The sequence below is a fragment of the Delphinus delphis genome, chromosome 3, assembly GCF_949987515.2.
Source record: "Delphinus delphis chromosome 3, mDelDel1.2, whole genome shotgun sequence".
NCBI lineage: Eukaryota > Metazoa > Chordata > Mammalia > Artiodactyla > Delphinidae > Delphinus > Delphinus delphis.
Genome location: NC_082685.1, coordinates 7848272 through 7869076, shown reverse-complemented (window position 1 = coordinate 7869076; position 20805 = coordinate 7848272). Strand labels below are relative to the sequence as shown.

The window sequence follows — 20805 nt, the reverse complement described above, 5'->3', positions numbered from 1 at the left end:
ACTATCTCACCTGCCACACCTTCCTCCAAATTAAATACTTAGTCCAGCCAGGCTGAGAACTCCAGGCCCGGAGAATAAGTCCAATAGCCCAGGCTAAGGCAGAGAATAGGCCCCACCCTCTCTTTCCAGCTCCCATTCCCAAGAACTTCCCAGACTCACCTGTCTCAGAACTCCTTTCTCTTGCCCATCTGCAAGCCCCTCCTCTCATCTCCACCCACCCACCCCGCCCCCTCCCCCCGGAAATCTCTGATCTACTAAAATCCCCTGTGCACACCAACCCTCTTCACATGGTCCCACTGGAATCTATCTCAGTTTCCTTTCCTCCCCGTTAGACCTCTCTCTCTCTCTCTCTCTCTCTCTCTCTCTCTTTTTTTTTTTGGCCTGGACAGCCAGGGAAGTTCCCCCCTCCCCCTTAGATCTCTCTAGACCAGAGGGGCCCCTGGACCAGAAGAAGCCTCATGAATCTCTGAATTCCCTCGCCCAACAGGGCTCAGAAATGGCGGAAGAGGCCACAGCAGTCTGTCAGAATCATGGAGAGGAGGCCGAATACAAAGCAGCGGGGACAAGAAGGCACCTTTTCTCTGATCCCTTCTCCGGCAGTGGGTGTGACTGGAGATGAGCCACAAGCCAAGCCCAGGCTGAGGAGACAAACTTTCTACTAGGCTGTGCTCCTCTATAGGCTGGTTGATTTAATCCAACACTGCCCAGATTCCTGGGTTTAGCCATTGCCTGCACTATTAATTCCTTCACTCTTTCCTGTAACTGACACTTTATTTTCTTTAAAAGAAGGATGTTTTGGGAATTCGCTGACGGTCTGGTGGTTAGGATTCTGCCCTCTCACTGCCAAGGCCTGCGTTCGATCCCTAGTTGGGGAACTAAGATCCTGCAAGCCTCCCAGTGAAGTCAAAGAGAAAAAGGATGTTAAAATGTTGCTTTACCTCACAGCCCACATTGAAACCCTACTATAAATAGCTTATTGTAAAAAATAAATAAGAGAATGATGCTGTTAAAGTGTAAATTCAGTCATACGCTCTGTCAAAGGATCTGAGTCTAAGACTTGCTCTCTCTCTGCTAGGGTTAAGGGTCATGAAAGTCAGCCTAGCACCAAACTACAACTCAGGACTTCCCTGGCGGTCCAGTGGTTAAGACTCTGTGCTTCCAATGCAGGGGGTGAGGGTTCGATCCCTGGTTGAGGAGTTAAGACCTCACATGCTGCATGATGTGGCCAAAAAAAAAAAAAGTACTGGGCCCTGTTCAGGGTGACCCTCGGTAAGTGTGGACATTACTTGTGAGTGAGTGTAAAGGGCCCAGCGGGGTATCTGACCCACGGGAGACACACAGGAAGTAGACATTATTCTTATGTATATTTATTTTAAATCATTTAATACATAGCCTTGCTACCTGCTCTTCACTTGAAAACTCGCACTTTGCTTCTAGCCCTGTGATCCCTCAAACCAGCTGAGAGCCTTGGTTGTTGCTGCTGTTACCTCTGTGTGGTCCTGACTCCCCTCGGTCCCCGTGCCCTCACTTTGAGGCCTCAGAAACGTGACTGACAGGTCCGTTTTGTCCAGCAAGGGCTCCTTTTATTCATTGGGGGTGGGGTGGGGTAGGGGGGTGGGTTTTGAAACACGGTGCAACTTTATAAAGTTGAGGGTGCCGGGAATGTGAGCCTGCCAGGTGCAGAAAAGTGCAAGAAGCTTGCGGAACCTCCCAGCTCGATGGGTGCCCGCGACTCGCCTCTGGCCATGGCTGCTGGCCCAGGAGGGGCCAGGTAGACCTCAGAATGAGATCAGGGTGCCTGCTCCATCCGAAGCTCGGGACCACGTCCGTCTGTTCTCCTCGTGTGTAAGAGTGTGCAAAACGATCTGAGAATAGCTTCACACGGGAATCACGGAATCAGCTCCACTTTGGCATCTCTTGGCCTAAGAAGCATTCCAGCTGTGCGGAAGTGTCGGGCAGTTTCTGTCCTTCCAAACACCAGGGCATCGCCAGCTGCCTCTGGCCCTGCCAGCCCGGCCTTCACACAGGCGTCTCCTCTGCCACCTTCTTCAGGAGCCCAGCTGCCAGAGAGGAGTGCTGGGTGCCTTCGGGGCCATCGGTGGCCCGGATCTTCAGGCGCACTTTCTGGTTGGTCCTTCTCCACTCGGAGTACAGCTGGCAATGGTAGCGGAATGAGACCTGCAGGGCAGGGTGGAGATGAGTGGGAGGGCCAGCCTCTGGCCATCCAGCCTCTACCCCCAAGAGAGGAAAAGCGGGCCCCTGAGGCATCTGCCTCGACCTAACCAGGACCAGGCTCCTGCTTGCAGAAGCAGGGGCAGCATCCAGGCATTTCTCACACAGACAGTGCACACACACCCATTCCCTCACCTGGGGAACCTCCCCACCAGCACTGAGGGCCCTGCAAAGGTGAGAGAGTCTGTGTGTGTGTGTGTGTGTGGAAGGGGGGGGGTCCCCTTCTGTCTCTCAGAGGGTGGCAGTGAAGTAATAAAGCCTCTTGGAAGGGGCCAAACATCAATGGATCATAACTGCCAAAATGTGGAAGCAACTAAGATGTCCTTCAGTGGGTAAGTGGATAAATAAACTGTGGGACATCCAGACGATGGAATGTTATTTGGCACCAAAACGAAATGAGCTATCAAGTCATGAAAAGACATGGAGGAAGCTTAAATGCATATGACTAAGGGAAAGAAGCAAATCTGAAAAGGCTACAGGAAATTCCCTGGCGGTCCAGTGGTTAGGACCCGGTGCTTTCACTGAAAAGGCTATAGACTGCATGATTCCAACTATAGGACATTCTGGAAAAGACAAAACTATGGAGACAGTAAGAGAAGCAGTGGTTAGCAGGGCTTAGGGGGAGGGAGAGATGAACCGGAGGATCACAGAGGCGTTTTAGGGCAGTGAAAATACTCTGTATGACACTCTAATGGTGGATACATGTCATTATACATTTGTCTAAACCCACAAATTGTTCAACACCAAGAGTGAACCCCTAATGTAAACTATGGGCTGGGGGTGATGATGTGTCAGTGTTGGTTCATCGACTGTGATAAATGCACTGCTCTGGTGGCCTGCTGATCGTGCAGGAGGCTCTGCAGGTGTGGGGGAGGATTTTGGAGAACTCTGTACTTTATGCTCCATTTTGCTGTTTAACCTCAAACTGCTCTAATGAGTCAAATCTATTAAAAAAAAAAAACTTTTTTTTTCCAATAAATGTCAATGGTTCATACTCTTTAACCAAGCCAGTTCCAAGAAACATTTGCACAGGTGGCACCCAAAACACAGTTTATAACGGCAAAAAAAAGAAGGGAAACAAAAAAACAAACCAACAAAAAAAAACATTGGAAATGATCCCAGTGTCCATCAAAAGGGATTAGTTAAAAAAATACAGCATGCCCATACAATCAAGGATTGTTGGGTGGCTGCCTTTTTTTTTTTTTAAAGGACATTAGCAAAGTGAAAACAAGCAGACTGCAAAGCAGGACCTATGATTTCATCCTACTTGTATTAAAAAACCTGCTTGGGGCTTCCCTGGTGGCGCAGTGGTTGAGAGTCCGCCTGCCAATGCAGGGGACACTGGTTCGTGCCCTGGTCCGGGAGGATCCCGCATGCCGCGGAGTGGCTGGGCCTGTGAGCCATGGCCGCTGAGCCTGCGCGTCCGGAGCCTGTGCTCCGCAACGGGAGAGGCCACAACAGTGAGAGGCCCGCTACCACAAAAAAAAAAAAAACCTGCTTGGTGGATGTGCTGGGAAACAATTCTTGAGGAGGGAGTGCCCCACAGCTGGAGGCCAGTGGTTCTGTCTGAGGGGCCAGACTCTGGGGACCTTTCCTCTCTGAGTGAGGGTTCTCATGCCTGCCAGAAGCCGGGGACAACACCCCACTACACTCCCTCTCTCTCAACCCCAGTCGTTTTCTCTCTCAGCACCCACCCCACCCCGTGTGGGGCGATCGATCTTAGTTCCCGGACCATGGATCAACCCATGCCCCCTGCAGTGCAAGCGTGGAGTCTTAACCACTGGACCGCCAGGGAAGTCCCTTCTCTGTCTCTTGATGGTCCTCTCTCTCTGTCTCTCTTTCTCCTACTCTTTCTTCCGCAGCCTTTTGGTGTCCCTCTGCCTCTCCCCCCCCAACCCCCTCACCCGCCCTCCACCGCCAGTACAGTCTTGGTGGAGCTCGTGGCTGGCAGGGCCTGCACTCAGCAGAGGTGATCACGTGCCCTTGTATCCTTGGGGCAGAAGGTTCACGCCTGGCTCCCTGGACCTTGGACCAGCTTGGAATCTGGAGCTCCATGAGATGCTGGGAATTGCTTCCACCCGAGGGCCAGCCACAAACCGAGGCAGGCAGGGCGCCCCCTACCCCCTCCAAGCCACTGACCAAACCCCGGGCCTGACTGCTCGCAGATGCCTGCTCTGTGGCAGGCAGCCACTCACCAGCGTCCAGAGGACATAGATGGTAAAGAGAGCAATGGTGAGGGCGATGAGCCCCACCGCCTCCAGCCGGCTATGGAGCCTGAGGTGGTCCTGGGCCCCACGCAGGCACAGCCAGCCTGAGATCGCGGCCAGAGGCGTGATGAACAGGAAGCACACCATGTCGCAGCACAGTGTCCTCTTCTCTGTCCGAGGCCCTGGGTCCTTCAGCCACTGCGGGGAAGAAGGGAGGGGGAGCCGCTGAGAGAGACCGTCATGCACCGCCCTCCCTCGAGCCTCTGCGGGGGGATGGGGTGCAGGACCGCCAGGCCCTCCGCCCCTTCTGCTGATGCCCATCTTCATCACTGGGCCCTGCAGGACCAGCCTCCTGCCTGGCACCTCCCTGCGTTCATTCCTTCTTTCAAATATTTATGGAGATGATGACGATGACAGGCCAGGCCCGGATAGGTGCGGGGCACTTCTGCCCCTGTTTTTTGTTTTTTGGTTCTTTGGTGTTTTTGGCCGTGCAGGGGATCAGACGCATGCCCCCTGCAGTGGAAGCACGGAGTCTTAACCACTGGACCGCCAGGGAAGTCCCATGACCTTGTTTTATAGATGGGGGAAACTGAGGGCACAGAGAGGCTGACCCATTTGTGCAAACTCATATGGCTAGTCGTCCACAAAGCCAGGACTGGAGCCCAGGAAGTCTTGTCCCAGGACCTGTGCGTCTTGGCCTCTATGCTACACTGCCTGCCACAGTTGATGGCAGGAAAAAGTCCCTGCCCATAGCTCCCATGCTAGTCAGGGGAGGCATGAAACAGGGTGAATGATCCGGATGGGGAAGGCTATGCCGAGGAGGTGACACCACAGAGAACCAAATGAGCAGAAGGGGCCTGGTGAAGAATGGGGGGGACAGCACTCGAGGCTGCAGAAAGAGCATGTGCAAAGGCACTGGGGTGGGAGCGTGTGGGGGGGGAGCGGTGCAGGCAGGCTGGCTCTCCCTCCAACTGTTCTCCTAAGAGCCCAATGTCCCGGGTGGGCCAGGGGCATTTCCAGGAGCCCACACCTCGGCACAGTGACATCCCCCTGCAGCTCTCAGCTGCCCCATGCCAAGCCAAGCTGGGCAGAGAGGAGCCTGGAGGGCACCCGGGCAACCAGCAATGCTCTGGAAAGCCATGTGGCTCCCGTCATGCCTGGGAATATCCCATCTCAACCCCCACCCAGCACACTCAGGCTACAGTCTAAGCTCCCAGGCTTGGCCCACAAAGTCCCCCGGCAAGGCCACTACCCCTCCTTCTGGGCCACTCTCCTCCTCCTTTAACTAGCTCCACTCCAGCCACGTGGGCTTTGTCAAAAACACCAAGCTTCTCCTGGCCTCAGAGCCTTTGCACTTGCTGTGCCCTCTGCCAGGACTGCCCTTCCTCAGGTTGGGCACTCCCTTCTCATTCCTCAGGTCTAAGCCTTAGGGTCACCTGAAGTGATCAAAACAGGGAGGAGGCACAGGGTCTGTCAGGTCTGGAATCTCAGGCCCGGTTCCCCACCCCCATCAGCAGAACTGACCCTGGGGACAGGAGAAAGGTTCCTCCCTATAGAGAAGCTGCTTCCCCAGCCCCCCAGGATCCTCCAGGGCAATTCCCTCCTCCTGCCCCACGCCTACCTTCTTCCCCTCTGCCCACTCCAACCTCAGACTCCCAAGCATACCTCTGTGAGGGGCCGGGGCCTCTTCTCCACTGCAAACTCCGTGTGGCACAGCTCGCAGTAGCTGGTATTGGATGAGGAAAGCCATCTCTCCAGACAGCTCTTGTGCACAGCGCCCAGTGTGCCGGTGCAACCACATGGAGACAGCAAGCTCTCCCCATTCGCTCCCTCATGGCAGATCCTGCAGAATGGACCATCGCTAGACACAGAGATGGGACACATGAGTAACGATCAAGTTTCCTGTCTATGCCTACTTCACATGCACTGGATCACAAGCTCAGCATCACCCCTATATGCTGCTACTTGGCAAACTCCTACTCATCCTTCAACGCCCGGCTCCAAATATCCTTTCCCTTGGGAAGTCTTCACAGACTCCCACAGGTGGAGTGATGTGCTCCCTCCCCAAGTTTCCCGTGGCACCTTTTTCAGCCCAGGGTGAGCATCACTTGTACCTGCCTGCCCAGCGTCCACTCCTCCTTCTCCTACAATGCCACCATGATTGTACTGGGCAACCAATCCACTCTCAACTCTTGGTCCTCAAGACGACACCCCTAATGACCTCAGGCCTGACCAATCAAAACACCACACGTCCCTGGTCACAGGGGCCGATTCAGGGAACAGCATGTGTGATGCAATCAGAGCCGCTGGGAATTGATTCCTGAAATTCTTTTTTTTTTTTTTCCCCTAAACTCCAGAACTACAGGCAGCATGGCTGATGTAAGTCTGGAGCTGCTGGCAGCAGCCTGGTCCCCACATGGAGTCTGTAAATGATGCCAAAACAGAGGGAAACAGAGGAAGGTGGAGCCAAGAGATAAGGAGAAGCAGAGTCTCAAGGACACCATCAGAAGCTCTGGATCCAGCCGCACCTGAAGGCCATGCTACCTAAGAAACCTGTGCATCCAGGGAGAAGAGCTCCCTGGCTCTTCTGCTCTAGTGAGGCTCGGAAAACAGACATAAAAAGCGTCTGCAGGAAGCTGCTTCAGGGAAGTCTCGGCCCCAGCTTGGTCTCTGGGGATGCTGGGTCCTTCCTGGGGCAGCTCAGGGCCAGGGGCGTGGCCTTGGTGGCCCCAGCGGCTGTCCAGCACATGAGTCATTGTTTTCCAGACATTTCTGCCCAGAGAGAGGACTGCGGGAACACACGGAGGAGGCAGAGCAGGAGAGCTGTTTTCCAGATAACGCCAGTTTCCCCTCAGAAACTTTCTATCCTTTTCTCAGTGTCTCCTGCTGTGGGACGGGGCCTGGCTGCTTTGAAACCCAAGAGCTGAGCTGACCCCTCAGGTCTGCTTTCTGGTCCTCAATCCTGTGCCTGGGCTGCTACTTTTTCCTCCAAGGTCAAAAGGGCATGCCCGGCTCCCCTCTGCTCCCACACTCCCCACACACATCAAGTGAACAGGAAAGGGATCCCTGCTCCGGAAACCAAGCCGGGAAGTGGAAGTGACGAGGACCTTGAGGGAGAGCCACGTCGGTTTTGGGGTTTGTCCCTGAAGAACCCTACTTCAGAGGTGCAAGTTCAGAGAAAACAAAACACAAGAAAACAAAGCACACACTGATTTATGATTGAGCACTGATGAGGTCCCATGCACAATTTGGAGGGCAACATCTGGGTTAATTTTTCTCATTCTCACAGGGAGCCGGGGAGGAAGGTGCTCTTTTTGCCCCTGTTTTACAGACAGGGAAACTGAGGCATCGAGGGGTTAACTTGTTTGTGCAGAAGTCACACAGCCAGTCGTCGGGCACAGCTGGGATTGGAACCCAGGAAGTCACTCCAGGCCTGTATACTCTGAGCCACTAGGCTGCCTGCCACCGGTAGTAGGGCAAGAGAAATGGGCTTTACTCCCGAAATTCTGGGAGGAAAATTATGCAAATGATACAGTTGAGGAGGAGATGGGACGGGGGAGCGGGTGAGACATCCACAGATCCCAGTGGAGCTGACCAGAGCATGCTCCATGGGCAGAAGGGAGATGGAAATGGAAGCCATGGGGAATCGGGCAGCGGGAGGAGGCCAGGTGGAAGGCCTGGGGGGTGTGGAAATGCTCAGGGCAGCTTCCAGGAGGGCCTGGCTCACAGACCAGGGGGCGGAGAGAATGGAGGCCTCACAGAGGCCAGAGGGGCCCCAGGTGCTGGCCCTCAAGCCTTGAGCCTTTGTGGATTGTCCTGGGGCCTGGAGATACCTCCTGGGCCTTCCTCTTTGTCCTCTGAAGGTTTCAGGGTCCAGAACTTTCTGCCCCACTTGGGGTGCCATGCGCCCCCAGGAATCAGGGTCTCCTCTGAAGTGAAATGGAAGGCTTGATTTTATGGTCATGGAACCAGCCAGGTGCTGGGGACAGTATCTTTCAGCCCCACCCTTGCTGCTCCCAGATGGCACAGGCTGGCTGGGAGGAGGAGTTACAGGGTGAGTGAAGAGAAGGAGGGGGACAGTGACCTGCTTGTGTGGCCTCTGCCGATCCCAGCACCTCCCAGCAGTGGCAGTGGAGGATCCTCATTTCCTCCTGGGGAGATCGGCCAGGAGGCTGTAAAGAGGGCCCCATCCCTGGATGATGACAACCCTCTGGGAAAACAGCAGCCCTCTCTCTAGGAAGGGTTGTTCTCTTCAGTCTGGGCAAGTTGGGATTGAGCTGCATCAAAAGGCAGAGGGGGGCTTCCCTGGTGGCGCAGTGGTTGAGAGTCCGCCTGCCGATGCAGGGGACGCGGGCTCGTGCCCCGGTACGAGAAGATCCCACATGCCACGGAGCGGCTGGGCCCGTGAGCCATGGCCGCTGAGCCTGCGCGTCTGGAGCCTGTGCTCCACAGCAGGAGAGGCCACAACAGTGGGAGGCCCGCGTACGGCAAGAAAAAAAAAAAAAAAGGCAGAGGGGGGACTTCCCTGGCGGTCCAGTGGTTAAGACTCCGTGCTTCCACTGCAGGGAGTACGGGTTCGATCCCTAGCCGGGGAATTAAGATCCCACATGCCTCACGGTGCAGCCCAAAACCAAAACAAAACAAAAAGGCAGAAGAGACAGCCGTCAAAAAGAACGAAATTTTGCCATTTGCAGCAACATGGATGGACTTGGAGGGTGTTATGCTGAGTGAAATGAGTCAGACAGAGAAAGACAATTACTATACGCTTATGTGTGGAATCTAAAAAATACAAGAAACTAGTGAGTATAACAACACAAAAAGCAGACTCAGAGATATAGAGAACAAACTAGTGGTTACCAGAGGGGAGAGGGAGGAGAAGGGCAACGTGAGGGTCGGGAAGCGGGAGGTGCGAACTATTGGGTGTCAGATAGGTTACAGGGATGTCTTGTACAGCACCGGGAATAGAGCCAATATTTTGTAATAACTGTAAATGGACTGTAACCTTTAAAAATTATATAAAAAATTTAAAAATTAAAAAAAAAATAGCACTACCATACAATCCAGCCAAAAAAATAAAAAATGGCAGAGGGGCAGATCAGGAGGGCCCTGCGGTCGGTCTCAGTGGGCAGAGCTGTCCTGACCACCAGCTGCCCGCGGAGGGGCCGCTCTGGTACCGCTGCTTGCCTGGGTCTCTGAGGGCTGCAGGGGAGGCTGATGGGACCGAACAGGCTTCTCCTCCTGCCCCCCACACCCAAGGGGGAGCCCTAGGTTCAAGCCTCAGCTCTGCTCAGTGACACTGGCAGGGGTCCAGCTCCCTCTGGGACTCGGTTTCCCCAGGTGTAAAAAGGGAGGGTGGGGCAAGGTGACGTCAACTCACTCAGTGGCCCCCAGGAACCCCATGGAGGGAGACTTCCTCCCTGCCCCCCACCCCGGCAGCTCTGGCTAGGAGGCCCCTGGGCCCACCAAGGGTCCCCTTGCTCCCAGCCTGGCTCAAGCAGCACAGACCCTGTCCTGACTTCAGGGGGTCTGATGGAGATGCAGACATAAAAACCAAGACCCTGGAGGAAGCCCAGAAGGAGAACGCCAATCTCATCTGGGCTTAGGCAAGGCTTCCTGAAAGAAGTGATGCCAGGCAAAGACTTACAGCGTGACTGGCAGTGGGCTCCCTCCAAAGCACTGCAAGGCTTCCATCTGCTTCTTTTTATGTTTTGAATGAAAAGCTTATGAATTGACTCTGACACCTGCTACAACACAGATGAACCCTAGAGACATGATGCTCAGTGAAAGAAGCCGTCACAAAAGGACAAATACTGTCTGATTCCACTCACAGGGGGTCCCTACAGGAGTCAGATCCACAGAGATAGAAAGTAGATGGTGGGGGCCGGGGGCTGGGGAGTGAGTGTCTAATGAGGACAGAGTTTCAGTTTTGCAAGATCAAAACAGTTATGGGGTTGAATGGTGGTGATGGTTGCACAACACTGTGAATGTACTTAAAGCCACTGAACTGTACACTTTAAAATGGCCAAGAGGGCTTCCTTGGCGGCGCAGTGGTTAAGAATCCGCCTGCCAACGCAGGGCACACGGGTTCGAGCCCTGGTCCGGGAAGAACCCACATGCCACGGAGCAACTAAGCCGTGCGCCACAGCTACTGAGCCTGCACTCTAGAGCCCACGAGCCACGACTACTGAGTCTGCACGCCACAGCTACTGAAGCTGCGCACCTAGAGTCCATGCTCTACAACAAGAGAAGCCACCACAATGAGAAGCCTGCGCACCGCAACGAAGAGTAGTGCCTGCTTGCCACAACTAGAGAAAGCCCGCGTGCAGCAATGAAGACCCAACACAGCCAAAGATAAATAAATAAAATAAATAAATTAAATAAAAATAAAATGGCCAAGAAGCTAAATTGTGTTATATCGTAACAATAAAAAAAAATTGGAAAGAAAAGCTTATGAATTAAATTGTCTCAAGTAAACATCATGAAAATACATTAAACTTGAAAAACTGGTGGCCAGATTAAATCTTAATGAGTTAAAGTGGATTTAAATTTGTGTGGGGTTTCCTTAAATCTCTTTTCCTTGGAACTGGTGACAAGTTGGTGAACCAGGCAGACTCAGCTCACACGTGGGTCTGGAAGGCTGGCACTGAGGTTTAAATACATTTATCAACTGCTTAGGAGGTGGCAAAGCCCCTTGCGGGCACTTTATGTGGACCACGGCCATGTACTCTCAAAACAACCCAGTGAGGAAGGTGTCCCCAGTTTAGAGATACAGGGGTGAAGCAACTCTTCCCAGGTTGTACAGGGAGAGAGGCTTCTACTCAGGACCTGAGCCCAGGCACCCTGAGTCCACAGCCAGCCATTTCCTCAAGCAGCCTCCCCAAGACGTGAGCTACTCATCAACATTGGACCTTCAGATTTCACCCAGTAATCTGGAGTTTCTGCTTTTCATGAAGAATCAGACCTGGCTAGCCAGTTTCCACGTGGTGATTACTGGTTTATTTGCCCACCTGGCCCCTCTAGGTGGCTGGATTTCTTTTTTGTTTTTTTTTCTGGCCCGCGGCTAGTGGGATCTTAGTTCCCCAACCAGAGATCGAACCCAGGCCCCGGCAGTGAAAGCACCAAGCCCTAACCACTGGACCACCAGGGGATTCCCGCAGTTGGATTTCTGACCCCAGGCAGGGCTGGGAGGAAATCCCTTGGGCCCGAGAGCGAAGTGAGTGAAGGCAAAGATCCCTGCTTGGCCACCACTAACCTCGGTGTGTCCAAGGCCCGGATGACAGTTGAGAGGAGCCGGCCGTCCCTTGAAGTCACCTGTGCCACATACTGGGGTGGCCCAAGGCCCGTGGCCTCCACGACCTTGGAGAAGGCGGGGCTGTCGGAGCAGTCGCACAGGGAGCCAGGGAGGTGACAGCAGTCACCCGTCGTCATGGCCACAGGGAGCCCCGCGTCCTCAGGGCCCGAGGCCCATGGTCCCAGGAGCCTGGGGAGAGGCCGGCAGGAAGATTAAGGGCAAGGTTAGCAAGCCACACACCGAATCCAGCTCTCTGAGCCTCGGTTGCCCAATCTATACAATGGGGCTTTGGAGGGGGCTGTGAGGATTCAATAAGGTCACACATGCAGCTCAGCCCAGGCCTGGCACGTCTCAGGGGCTTGATTATATTACCTCTGACCCTCCTAAGAAAGGCCAGCCCGGCCCAGCCTGCAAAGCATGCAGGTCACCCCCAATATCACCTTTCCAGACATAATAACAGCACCTAACAGTGACTGAACACCTTCTGTGTAGCAGGCCCTGTGCTTGGCGCTTTCCAGGAACAGAACCATGCCCGCCAACCATGTAGAGACTGTTCTCCATGGACTGGATTGCTGGGCCTGGGCTCACGCCCACCTTTGAGTGGGCCAGAACTGAGCTAGAAACTTGGCCCAGCAGACCAGGATGGTGAGTCACATTGACCCTCCTGGTTGACGGCCTCTTGTGGGGCTCTGAACTCCTTGATAACTCAGGCTATCAAGGAAGTGGCCCAGGCTGGGGAGGACCATGACAGTCTCTGTCCCCACCCACCAAAGCAGCTGCTCTAACCCATGCCTCTGTCCCCAAGGAAAGGCCACCGGAGCAATCTGGAGTCTGCTCTGGGTGGGAGACTTCAGCAGGATTCTGTCCCCCACCCCAGGGTCTGACCTGACAAAAGGAACCCTTGGCAAGCTCTTCTTCCGTCACAGAACCAGCCAGCGAGTCTTGTGTGTTTCCCTTGAAGAATTTCATGAAAGTAACAGAGGCCTCTTGAAGCCAATACAGGTGCTCTGGAGCTAAGGATCTCTGTCCCAAACTTGTCTCATACTCCACCGTTTGTCCCTAGGAACTATGATCCAGAGACCCCCGAAACACTCGCTGAGGTCCCCCCACAATTGTTTTTTACCAACCCTTGCCAGTCAAACTCTGAGACCCAAAGAGGGGCGGGAGGGAAGCAGTGTAAGTCATTGGCTAACTTTTTGCACCAGGACAGTCTGCTGCCAGATCAACAGTCTCTGAACAGCTCAGCCAGAAGACCTCCAGGCTCAGCAGGCCCTTCTGAGCCTCTATAGTTGGGCTGCTGTTGGCCACATAAGCAAGTGTCAGCCCAGAGGCAGGAGGAGGCTGGGAGGAAGGCTGCATGACTGAGATAACATCCTCAGGGCAGTGGCCAGGCCTGCCATGTTGTGTACACTGCTGTCCCTTCCGAGTGCCTGCAACCAGAATTTCCAGCTCAGAGGCCAGCAGGGAAGTCGCTGGGTTACCCAAGGGAATGCAGGCAGAGGGGAATCCACTCCTCTTGCCCCTCCAAGGATTGGCCTTCACATTTCTGCAAGTAATTGGGCATCACAAGAAACATCACAGCTACTGTATATTAAGTTCTATCATTTCTTTTACTGTCAAGGGAAAAACAAAAACACTGGTAAAATCTGCTAATGCAAGGCCTGCAAATCACCAAAATAATAATAGCAGCTACTGTTTATTAAGTACCTACTGCAAGCCGGGTACTGTTCTAAGCTTACTGAACTCAAACAGTTGTTATAAGTGTCCCCTTCAAAGGTCATCTCCCCAGAGAGGCTTTCCCTGACCACTCTGGTCAAAGTGCCATTGGTGTCCACATTATTGCCCTTACAGAATGTACCCCTCTCTGAAATGCTCTTTCCTTTTTATTTTGAGAGGCCAATGCCGCCTTTATTCCTGAGGCAGCAGCTACTGGAGAGGGTGCTCAGGCATATGGCCGCAGTGGGCTCCCTCTCGATCCATCCAAGAACCGGGCAACGGCCAGACCCAGGGGGTCCAGTGACTCAGCGGCCTTAGGAACAGCGCAGAAGACTCTCTGCCTACGGGCCTGAAATGCCCTTATTTCTTTCCCTTTTTTTCTTTTTTGGTCGCGCCGCACGGCTTGTGGGATCTTAGCTCCCCGACTAGGGATTGAACCTGGACCCTCAGCAGTGAAAGAGCAGAGTCCTAACCACTGGACCGCCAGGGAATTCCCATGAAATGTTCTTATTTCTTCATCTACTGGTTTAACCACGTCTGTCTTCCACTCATAAGTCTCTCCAGCACCTGGCCCTGTGTCTAGTACAGAGTTCCTGCATTAATTTTTCGGTCCCTCCTCTGTGTAAATGCAGGGTTGGGAGAGCCAGGTCTCTTGACCCCGCCCCCCAGACCCTGGTCTGCCAGCACCCATGACGGGAATCAGAAATATTTAGAGGCTAGAGATCTGTGCAAAGCACAGAGGCTTGGGCTTGCAAGAGGCCAAACTCGAGGCTGGATGCAAGGATAGGGTGGCTGCAGCTCTGGGGCTGCTGGGATGGCAGAGCGAGCCAATGCCTCAAGCAAACTTGGCCCAGTGCTTGAGAGATGGATTTCACTGAGTCTTCACAACAAAACTATGACGTAAGTCCAATAATTACCCCCACTTGACAGGTGAGGAGACTGAGGCTCAGAGAGGGGCAGCTTCTTGCCCAAGATCACACAGCTAAGTCAGGACAGTGCCAGGATTTGAACTTAGTCCAGTGGGTGGGTCTGGGACTCAAGAGATCTGGGTTCTTTTAAGTCCTGACTCTGTTACTAATGCTGTCTGTCCTGGAACAAGACACTTGGCTTCTCTGGGCCTCATTTTTCTTTGTCAAATAAGTTGATGAAGCTAGTGGACTGTGTCTGCTGAGGGCTTCCTGGGAAGGAGCAGCCAGGCTCAATTCCTCCAGCGAAGCTCGCCCTTGGCTAGGCTTGTCTGGGGTGGCGCTGGGGAACCACAACCTTTCCACACCTACCCAGACTCCTTTTTTCTGAGGGCAGGAATCCAAGGGAAGAAGAGTCAGAGGGCCCTAGCTCCCCACAGCGTCATCTCAGTCCAGCTGCTTTGCTCTCTGGGCCTCAGTTTTCTCTTCTGTATAATGGGGGTCCCAGTGAAACCCAGCTCATACATGCATAAATATGAGAAAGTCAATAAATATTAGCTCTATTGATAATTACCATCATCAGCTTATAGAGCTGTTGGTAGGGTTTGATGAGACAAGGCACAGCCAGTGCCTGGCACACAGTAAGCACTCAACAAATGCTCACTGTTATTATTTTTTAGGATAAACATGGAGCCTGTCAAATGCATTCATTCCTCTTCACTTACCACAGAGAGGCTCCTGTATGCCCTTCAGTACTTGAATGGCCCTGCACTGAAGGCCAGGCTCTAATCGCAGCTCTGATCATTACTCGCTGTGTAGCCCTGTGCAAAAGGCTTGACCTCTCTGAGCCTTGATTCCTCATCCGTATAGCAGGGAACGTTTCTAGTACTTCCACTTAATATGGTCGATAGAGGACTAAATGACCTAATCCTATAAATTCTGGCTATCCCGTTTTGAGCACACACGAACAGGCAGGCACTCTGCTAACCAAGTGCCTGGGTCATTATATTTACTATTTTCCTGGCAGAGCCCCTCTGAGGAGGAGGTTGGGGAAGGTGACTGGTCATTTACTGACCGCCTACTGTGTGCAGAGCGCTTTCCTCATTTGCCACCTCCTGATTCCTCCCAACAGCCCAATTAGGTTGGTACTAGGATGACCCGGTTTCACAGATGAGGAGACCGAGGCTCAGAGAGGCACCTACTGTGTGCCGGCCCCCAGAGGACCTCCTGACTTCTGCAAAGACGGAAATTGCGATCACCTAGTCCCTGGGAAGGCTGAGGCCGACTGTCCGAGCCCGGCCGTCCCGCCTGGGGGCCGGGCTCGGGCCTCAAACTCGGGGCCGGCCCGCGGATCGGCACCCTCCGGCCCCATCCTCCCGCCCGTGCCTACCTGATCCGCGGCCGGGCCGGGCGGCCGCGCAGGCCCCTCCGCTTGCCCCGGCCCTGGTCCCGGCCCGGCCGGTCTCGTCAGCGCCGCTAGCTCCGCTCCGGCCGGCACCTGCGTCGGGACACCGCCCGCCAAGCAGACGGCGCCACGAACCAATGGCGACCGCCTCTCGCCTACACTGGCCAGTCGCCGTAGAACTCCCGCCCTGGGAGGCGGGGCCAGAGGCGACGGGGACGTCCTGGGCCGCACAGGCCCGGCGGCGCCGCAGCTGCTGGCCCCGCCCCTGCTGCGTCCTGGCTCCACCCCAGTCTATGCCCCGCCCCCATCCCTGGCCCCTCCCCATGCCGACTCGGGGCACGAGCGGGGCACGTGGCGCCACCTGCAGAAGACCAGTTAATAGATACCGTTACAGAATTCAACGCGAGGGAGGGTGGGAGGGAGCGAGACGCAAGAGGGAGGAGATATGGGAACATATGTATAACTGATTCACTTTGTTATAAAGCAGAAACTAACACACCATTGTAAAGCAATTATACCCCAATAAAGATGTTAAAAAAAACAAAAAGAATTCAACGCGACACTAGCGAAGGGATTTGTAAGTGTTCGTCACCTCTCTTAGGCTTCTCGCCAATCCTGGGGGAGGGATGAACCGTCCGATTACATTTTACAGAGAGGAACTACAGAAGTCTAGAGAGGTTAAGGGGCCGTGGAAGAGCATAAAGCCAACATCATTTATTTATCATTCACATTCATTCATACATACAACAAATTCATTCATTAGATGTAATAAGCATCAATAAGAGGGCCTATTATGAGCCAGGCACTGTGCTAGGCGCTGTGGACACAATGTTGAGTAAATACTGCTGCTCTCATGGACCTCAGTCTAGGGAATGACATAGACATTAAGCAGTCAATTATGTAATTCTTAATTTCAAAGGTGATAAATTATAGCGAGTGAGGGAGGCATATCATGGAATATTTGGAAAGTCCAAAAATATTTCCCTAAAGAAGCAATGGTGAAGAGCTTGAGGTGGGATGCAAAGAGCTTGAGGTGGGGTGGAGAATGGCCTCAATACTCCTTTCTTCCCCTGCCTTTATTGAATATGTAGATCAGCTCAATTACCTTAATCAAATTCTTCTGTGCTGTACTAGCTTACATTTTTCAAAAATGGAACAATAAGGGCTTCCCTGCTGGCACAGTGGTTGAGAGTCCGCCTGCCGATGCAGGGGACACAGGTTCGTGCCCCGGTCCGGGAAGATTCCACATGCCGCGGAGCGGCTGGGCCCGTGAGCCACGGCCACTGAGCCTGCGCGTCCGGAGCCTGTGCTCCGCAACGGGAGAGGCCACAACAGTGAGAGGCCCGCGTACCGCAAAAAAAAAAAAAAAAAAGGAACAATAAATCATAACAGTTTTTAAAAGGTTACCTATAGAGGGAAGGGGTAAAATAGAAGGGACAAAGATAGAAGGTAGACTTTTAAAACTGTACCTTGTTTTGGATATCTGACTTTACAACCATGTAAATATTTTATATAACTTTAAAACAAAATTTTAAATATAAGATATCCCTAAAAACAAAAATAAGATAAAACAAATTAACCTGTGTATCCAGTTGGTGACAAAACAACGCAGAGATGAACTAGTGACTTTAAAACTCCACAGTTTGATTGTACATACCACTATATTGGTGGTGGTGGTGTTAAAATTGTTATTCTGAGCTTGTTGCACATTTAGTCTGGGATAAAGAAGAGGAGTGATTATGTTGGTGTCAAGAACTGAGCTTTTCAGAGGGAGTGAAGGAGGTACAGATGTAAGATTGATCACATTAAAGAAAAACCCTGTGGTCTTGAATTTGAATTGGGAGTATCATGATATATTTTATCTTTATAAAAAGCAAACATTTCCTACCTCTGTCCACTGAAAAAAAGTCTGAAACAAAGACCAACCTTCTTAATAAGCACCCCATAAGCCCAGATCGTGGTCTCTAAATACCATTTCCAACTGAAAGAAGCCAGGAACACTGAGGAAAAATCTGATTCTGAGTCAGGGGCAGGAAATGTACAGACAAAAATGGCACATCTTGATATACCAGAAAGGGAGTTATCAAAGACATTACCTGGTGAGATAATGTCAATGGGAGCCAATAAGAAGCTTCCATTGGCCACAAACTGGACAATTTGATCCTCAATAAGGATAATGATTGCAGATCAAAATGCATCAAATGTTCAACTTTGTGCATTTGGGTTTTTAATTTTTTATCTTAAAATAATGTCAAATTTACATAAAAGTTGTAGAAAGAATGCAAGAGCTCCCATAAACACTTTGCCCAGATTCCCCAATTGTTAACATTTTTGAATCCTTTGAGTATAAGATACACACATGGTGTCTCATTAACCCTTAATTCTTCAGTGTTTCTTTCTTTCTTTGAGGCAGGCGGGCTTCTCTCTAGTTGTGGCAAGTGGGCTCAGTAGTTGAGGTGCACAGGCTTAGTTGCCCCGAGGCATGTGGGATCTTAGTTCCCTGACCAGTGATCGAACCCGCATCCCCTGCATTGGAAGGCCGATTCTTAATCACTGGACCACCAGTGAAGTCCCTAGTGTTTCTTTCTTTTTTTTTTTTTTAACCGATTGGTTTTCTTAACTTTTTAAAATTTATTAATTAATCAATTTTTATTTTTGGCTGCATCATGTCTTCATTGCTCCCCTTGGGCTTTCTCTAGTTGTGGCGAGCAGGGGCTACTCTTCGTTGCGGTGCACGGGCTTCTCATTGCAGTGGCTTCTCTTGTTGCAGAGCACGGGCTCTAGGCACGCAGGCTTCAGTAGTTGTGGCACGTGGGCTCAGTAGTTGTAGCTTGCAGACTCTAGAACGCAGGCTCAGTAGCTGTGGCGCACAGGCTTAGTTGCTCCACAGCATGGGGGAATCTTCCCGGACCAGGGCTTGAACCTGTTTCCCCTGCATTGGCAGGCGTATTCTTAACCACTGCACCACCAGAGAAGTCCCAGTTTATTCCTTTTTTTTTTTTTTTTTTTGCGGTACTCGGACCTCTCACTGTTGTGGCCTCTCCCATTGCGGAGCACAGGCTCCGGACGCGTAGGCTCAACGGCCATGGCTCACGGGCCCAGCCGCTCCGCGGCATGTGGGATCTTCCCGGACCGGGGCACACGAACCGTGTCCCCTGCATCGGCAGGTGGACTCTCAACCACTGTGCCACCAGGGAAGCCCCCCAGTTTATTTCTTAAGTAAAGCACATTCTTCCACATAATCACAGTATGATCTTCAAAATCAGGAAATTTATATGGATCCAATATCACCAGGTAATTCCCAAATCCCATTCAGAGTTTCAGTAAAGTTCTTTAAATCTCCAGCATCCGTCCCAGGATCACATGTTGTATTTTGCTGTCTAATTCAGTCTCCTGCAGTCTGGAACAATTCCTCATTCTTTCCTTGTCTTTTATGACCTTGATATTTTTGGAGATTACTGGCTAGTTATTTTGTAGAAAGCCTCTCAATTTGCTTTTCTTTAATATTTCCTCATGACATGCATTTAGGACAGAAACCACAGAAGTGATGTTGTGTTCTCAGTGCATGTATCAGGAGGCAAAGAATGTTGATTTCTTCCACTACTTATAACCTACCCTAATTATATTAACCTGATTATGTTAAAACGGTGTCTTCCAGGGACTTCCCCTGAGGTCCAGTTGTTAAGACTTTCCCTTCCAATGCAGGGGGTGTGGGTTCCATCCCTGGTCGGGGAGCTAAGATCTCACATGCCTGGCGGCCAAAAAACCAAAACATAAAACGAAGCAATATTGTAACAAATTCAATAAGGGCTTTAAAAATGGTCCACATCCGCAGTGGTTAAGAATCCACCTGCCAATGCAGAGGACAAGGGTTCAAGCCCTGGTCCGGGAAGTTCCCACATGCCGCGGAGCAACAAAGCCCGTGCGCCACAGCTACTGAACCTGCGCTCTAGAGCCCACGAGCCACAACTACTGAAGCCTGCGTGCCTAGAGCCCGTGCTCAGCCAACGCACTGAGAAGCCCACGCACTGCAACGAAGAGTAGACCCCGCTTGCCGCAGCTAGAGAAAGTGCGCACGCAACAGGGAAGACCCAGCGCAGCCAAAAATAAATAAATAAAATAAAAATAAAAATGGTCCACATCAAAAATATATATATATTTTAAAATTAATTAATTAATTAAATGGTGTCTTCCAGGTTTCTCCAGCATGAGTTCATGTTGCACTTATCAGTAAGTGCCTTATTGGAAAATACCATGAAACTGATTAAATATCTGCTCCTCAACAGACCTTCACCCACCAGATTTAATATTCATTGATGATTCTTGCCTGAATTAAATTTTGTTGCTGTTGTTAGCAAAGAGGGTTTTATTTTTATTTACAAGAATTCTGGAGGAGGATGGCTGCTGGCATTGATTTGGTCAAATGATATTAGGGTTAATGACCTAGATTCTCTTGGCCTTTTTCTCATGTAGCTAGATGGCTGCTGTGGCTCCAGGCAGCACATCCTCAATGAAGGCAGGAAAAAGGGAGTGGCACGGAGGTGTCCACCATGTCTGTCTCTTCTATCAGATAATGGTTGTTAAATGATGATTGTTTTCTAATTCCATCTTTGGCACTTCCTTCCTTATTGGCTCAACAAGATGTTCCAGCGTGGTTTTTCCTTGAAATTTTACTGGCCCAGCTCTGGACTCCACCCTTTCTCCAAGGAGCTTTCCTTCTGTTTAGTGGGGAATAATATTTAGAAACCAAGATCTGGGTGCCAGGTGGGCTCATTGCTACCACAGTATCATTATTTCTTTTTTTTTTTAAGTTTTTTTTTTTTTAAACAAATTTATTGATTTATTTTTGGCTGCTTGGGTCTTCGTTGCTGCGCGCAGGCTTTCTCTAGTTGCGGCTAGCGGGGACTACTCTTCTTTGTGGTGCGCAGGCTTCTCATTGCGGTGGCTTCTCTTGTTGCTCTAGGCACGGGCTCTAGGCATGCAGGCTTCAGTAGTTGTGCCTCACGGGGCTCTAGAGCGCAGGCTCAGCAGCTGTGGCGCACGGGCTTA

The 20805-nt window shown here is 51.8% G+C and overlaps 1 protein-coding gene across 2 annotated transcripts; it reads right to left on the bottom strand.

Annotated features, from left to right (window-relative positions):
- Positions 1 to 1399: 1399 nt before the first annotated feature.
- MARCHF2 (membrane associated ring-CH-type finger 2) lies at positions 1400 to 15879 on the bottom strand. 2 transcript variants are annotated; one of them, XM_060006592.1, is made up of 5 exons: positions 15742 to 15879; positions 11692 to 11919; positions 6105 to 6300; positions 4428 to 4637; positions 1401 to 2178 (listed from the first exon to the last, which is right to left on the bottom strand). In XM_060006592.1, exons 2-5 carry the CDS (start codon positions 11865 to 11867, stop codon positions 2020 to 2022), a joined length of 741 nt encoding a protein of 246 aa, XP_059862575.1. In that variant the 5' UTR covers positions 11868 to 11919; positions 15742 to 15879; the 3' UTR covers positions 1401 to 2019. The 2 variants fall into 2 exon arrangements, with proteins under 2 accessions (XP_059862576.1, XP_059862575.1); XM_060006593.1 differs by lacking the exon at positions 15742 to 15879 and having other exon boundaries at positions 1400 to 2178; positions 11692 to 11916.
- Between the last annotated feature and the right edge of the window lie 4926 nt (positions 15880 to 20805).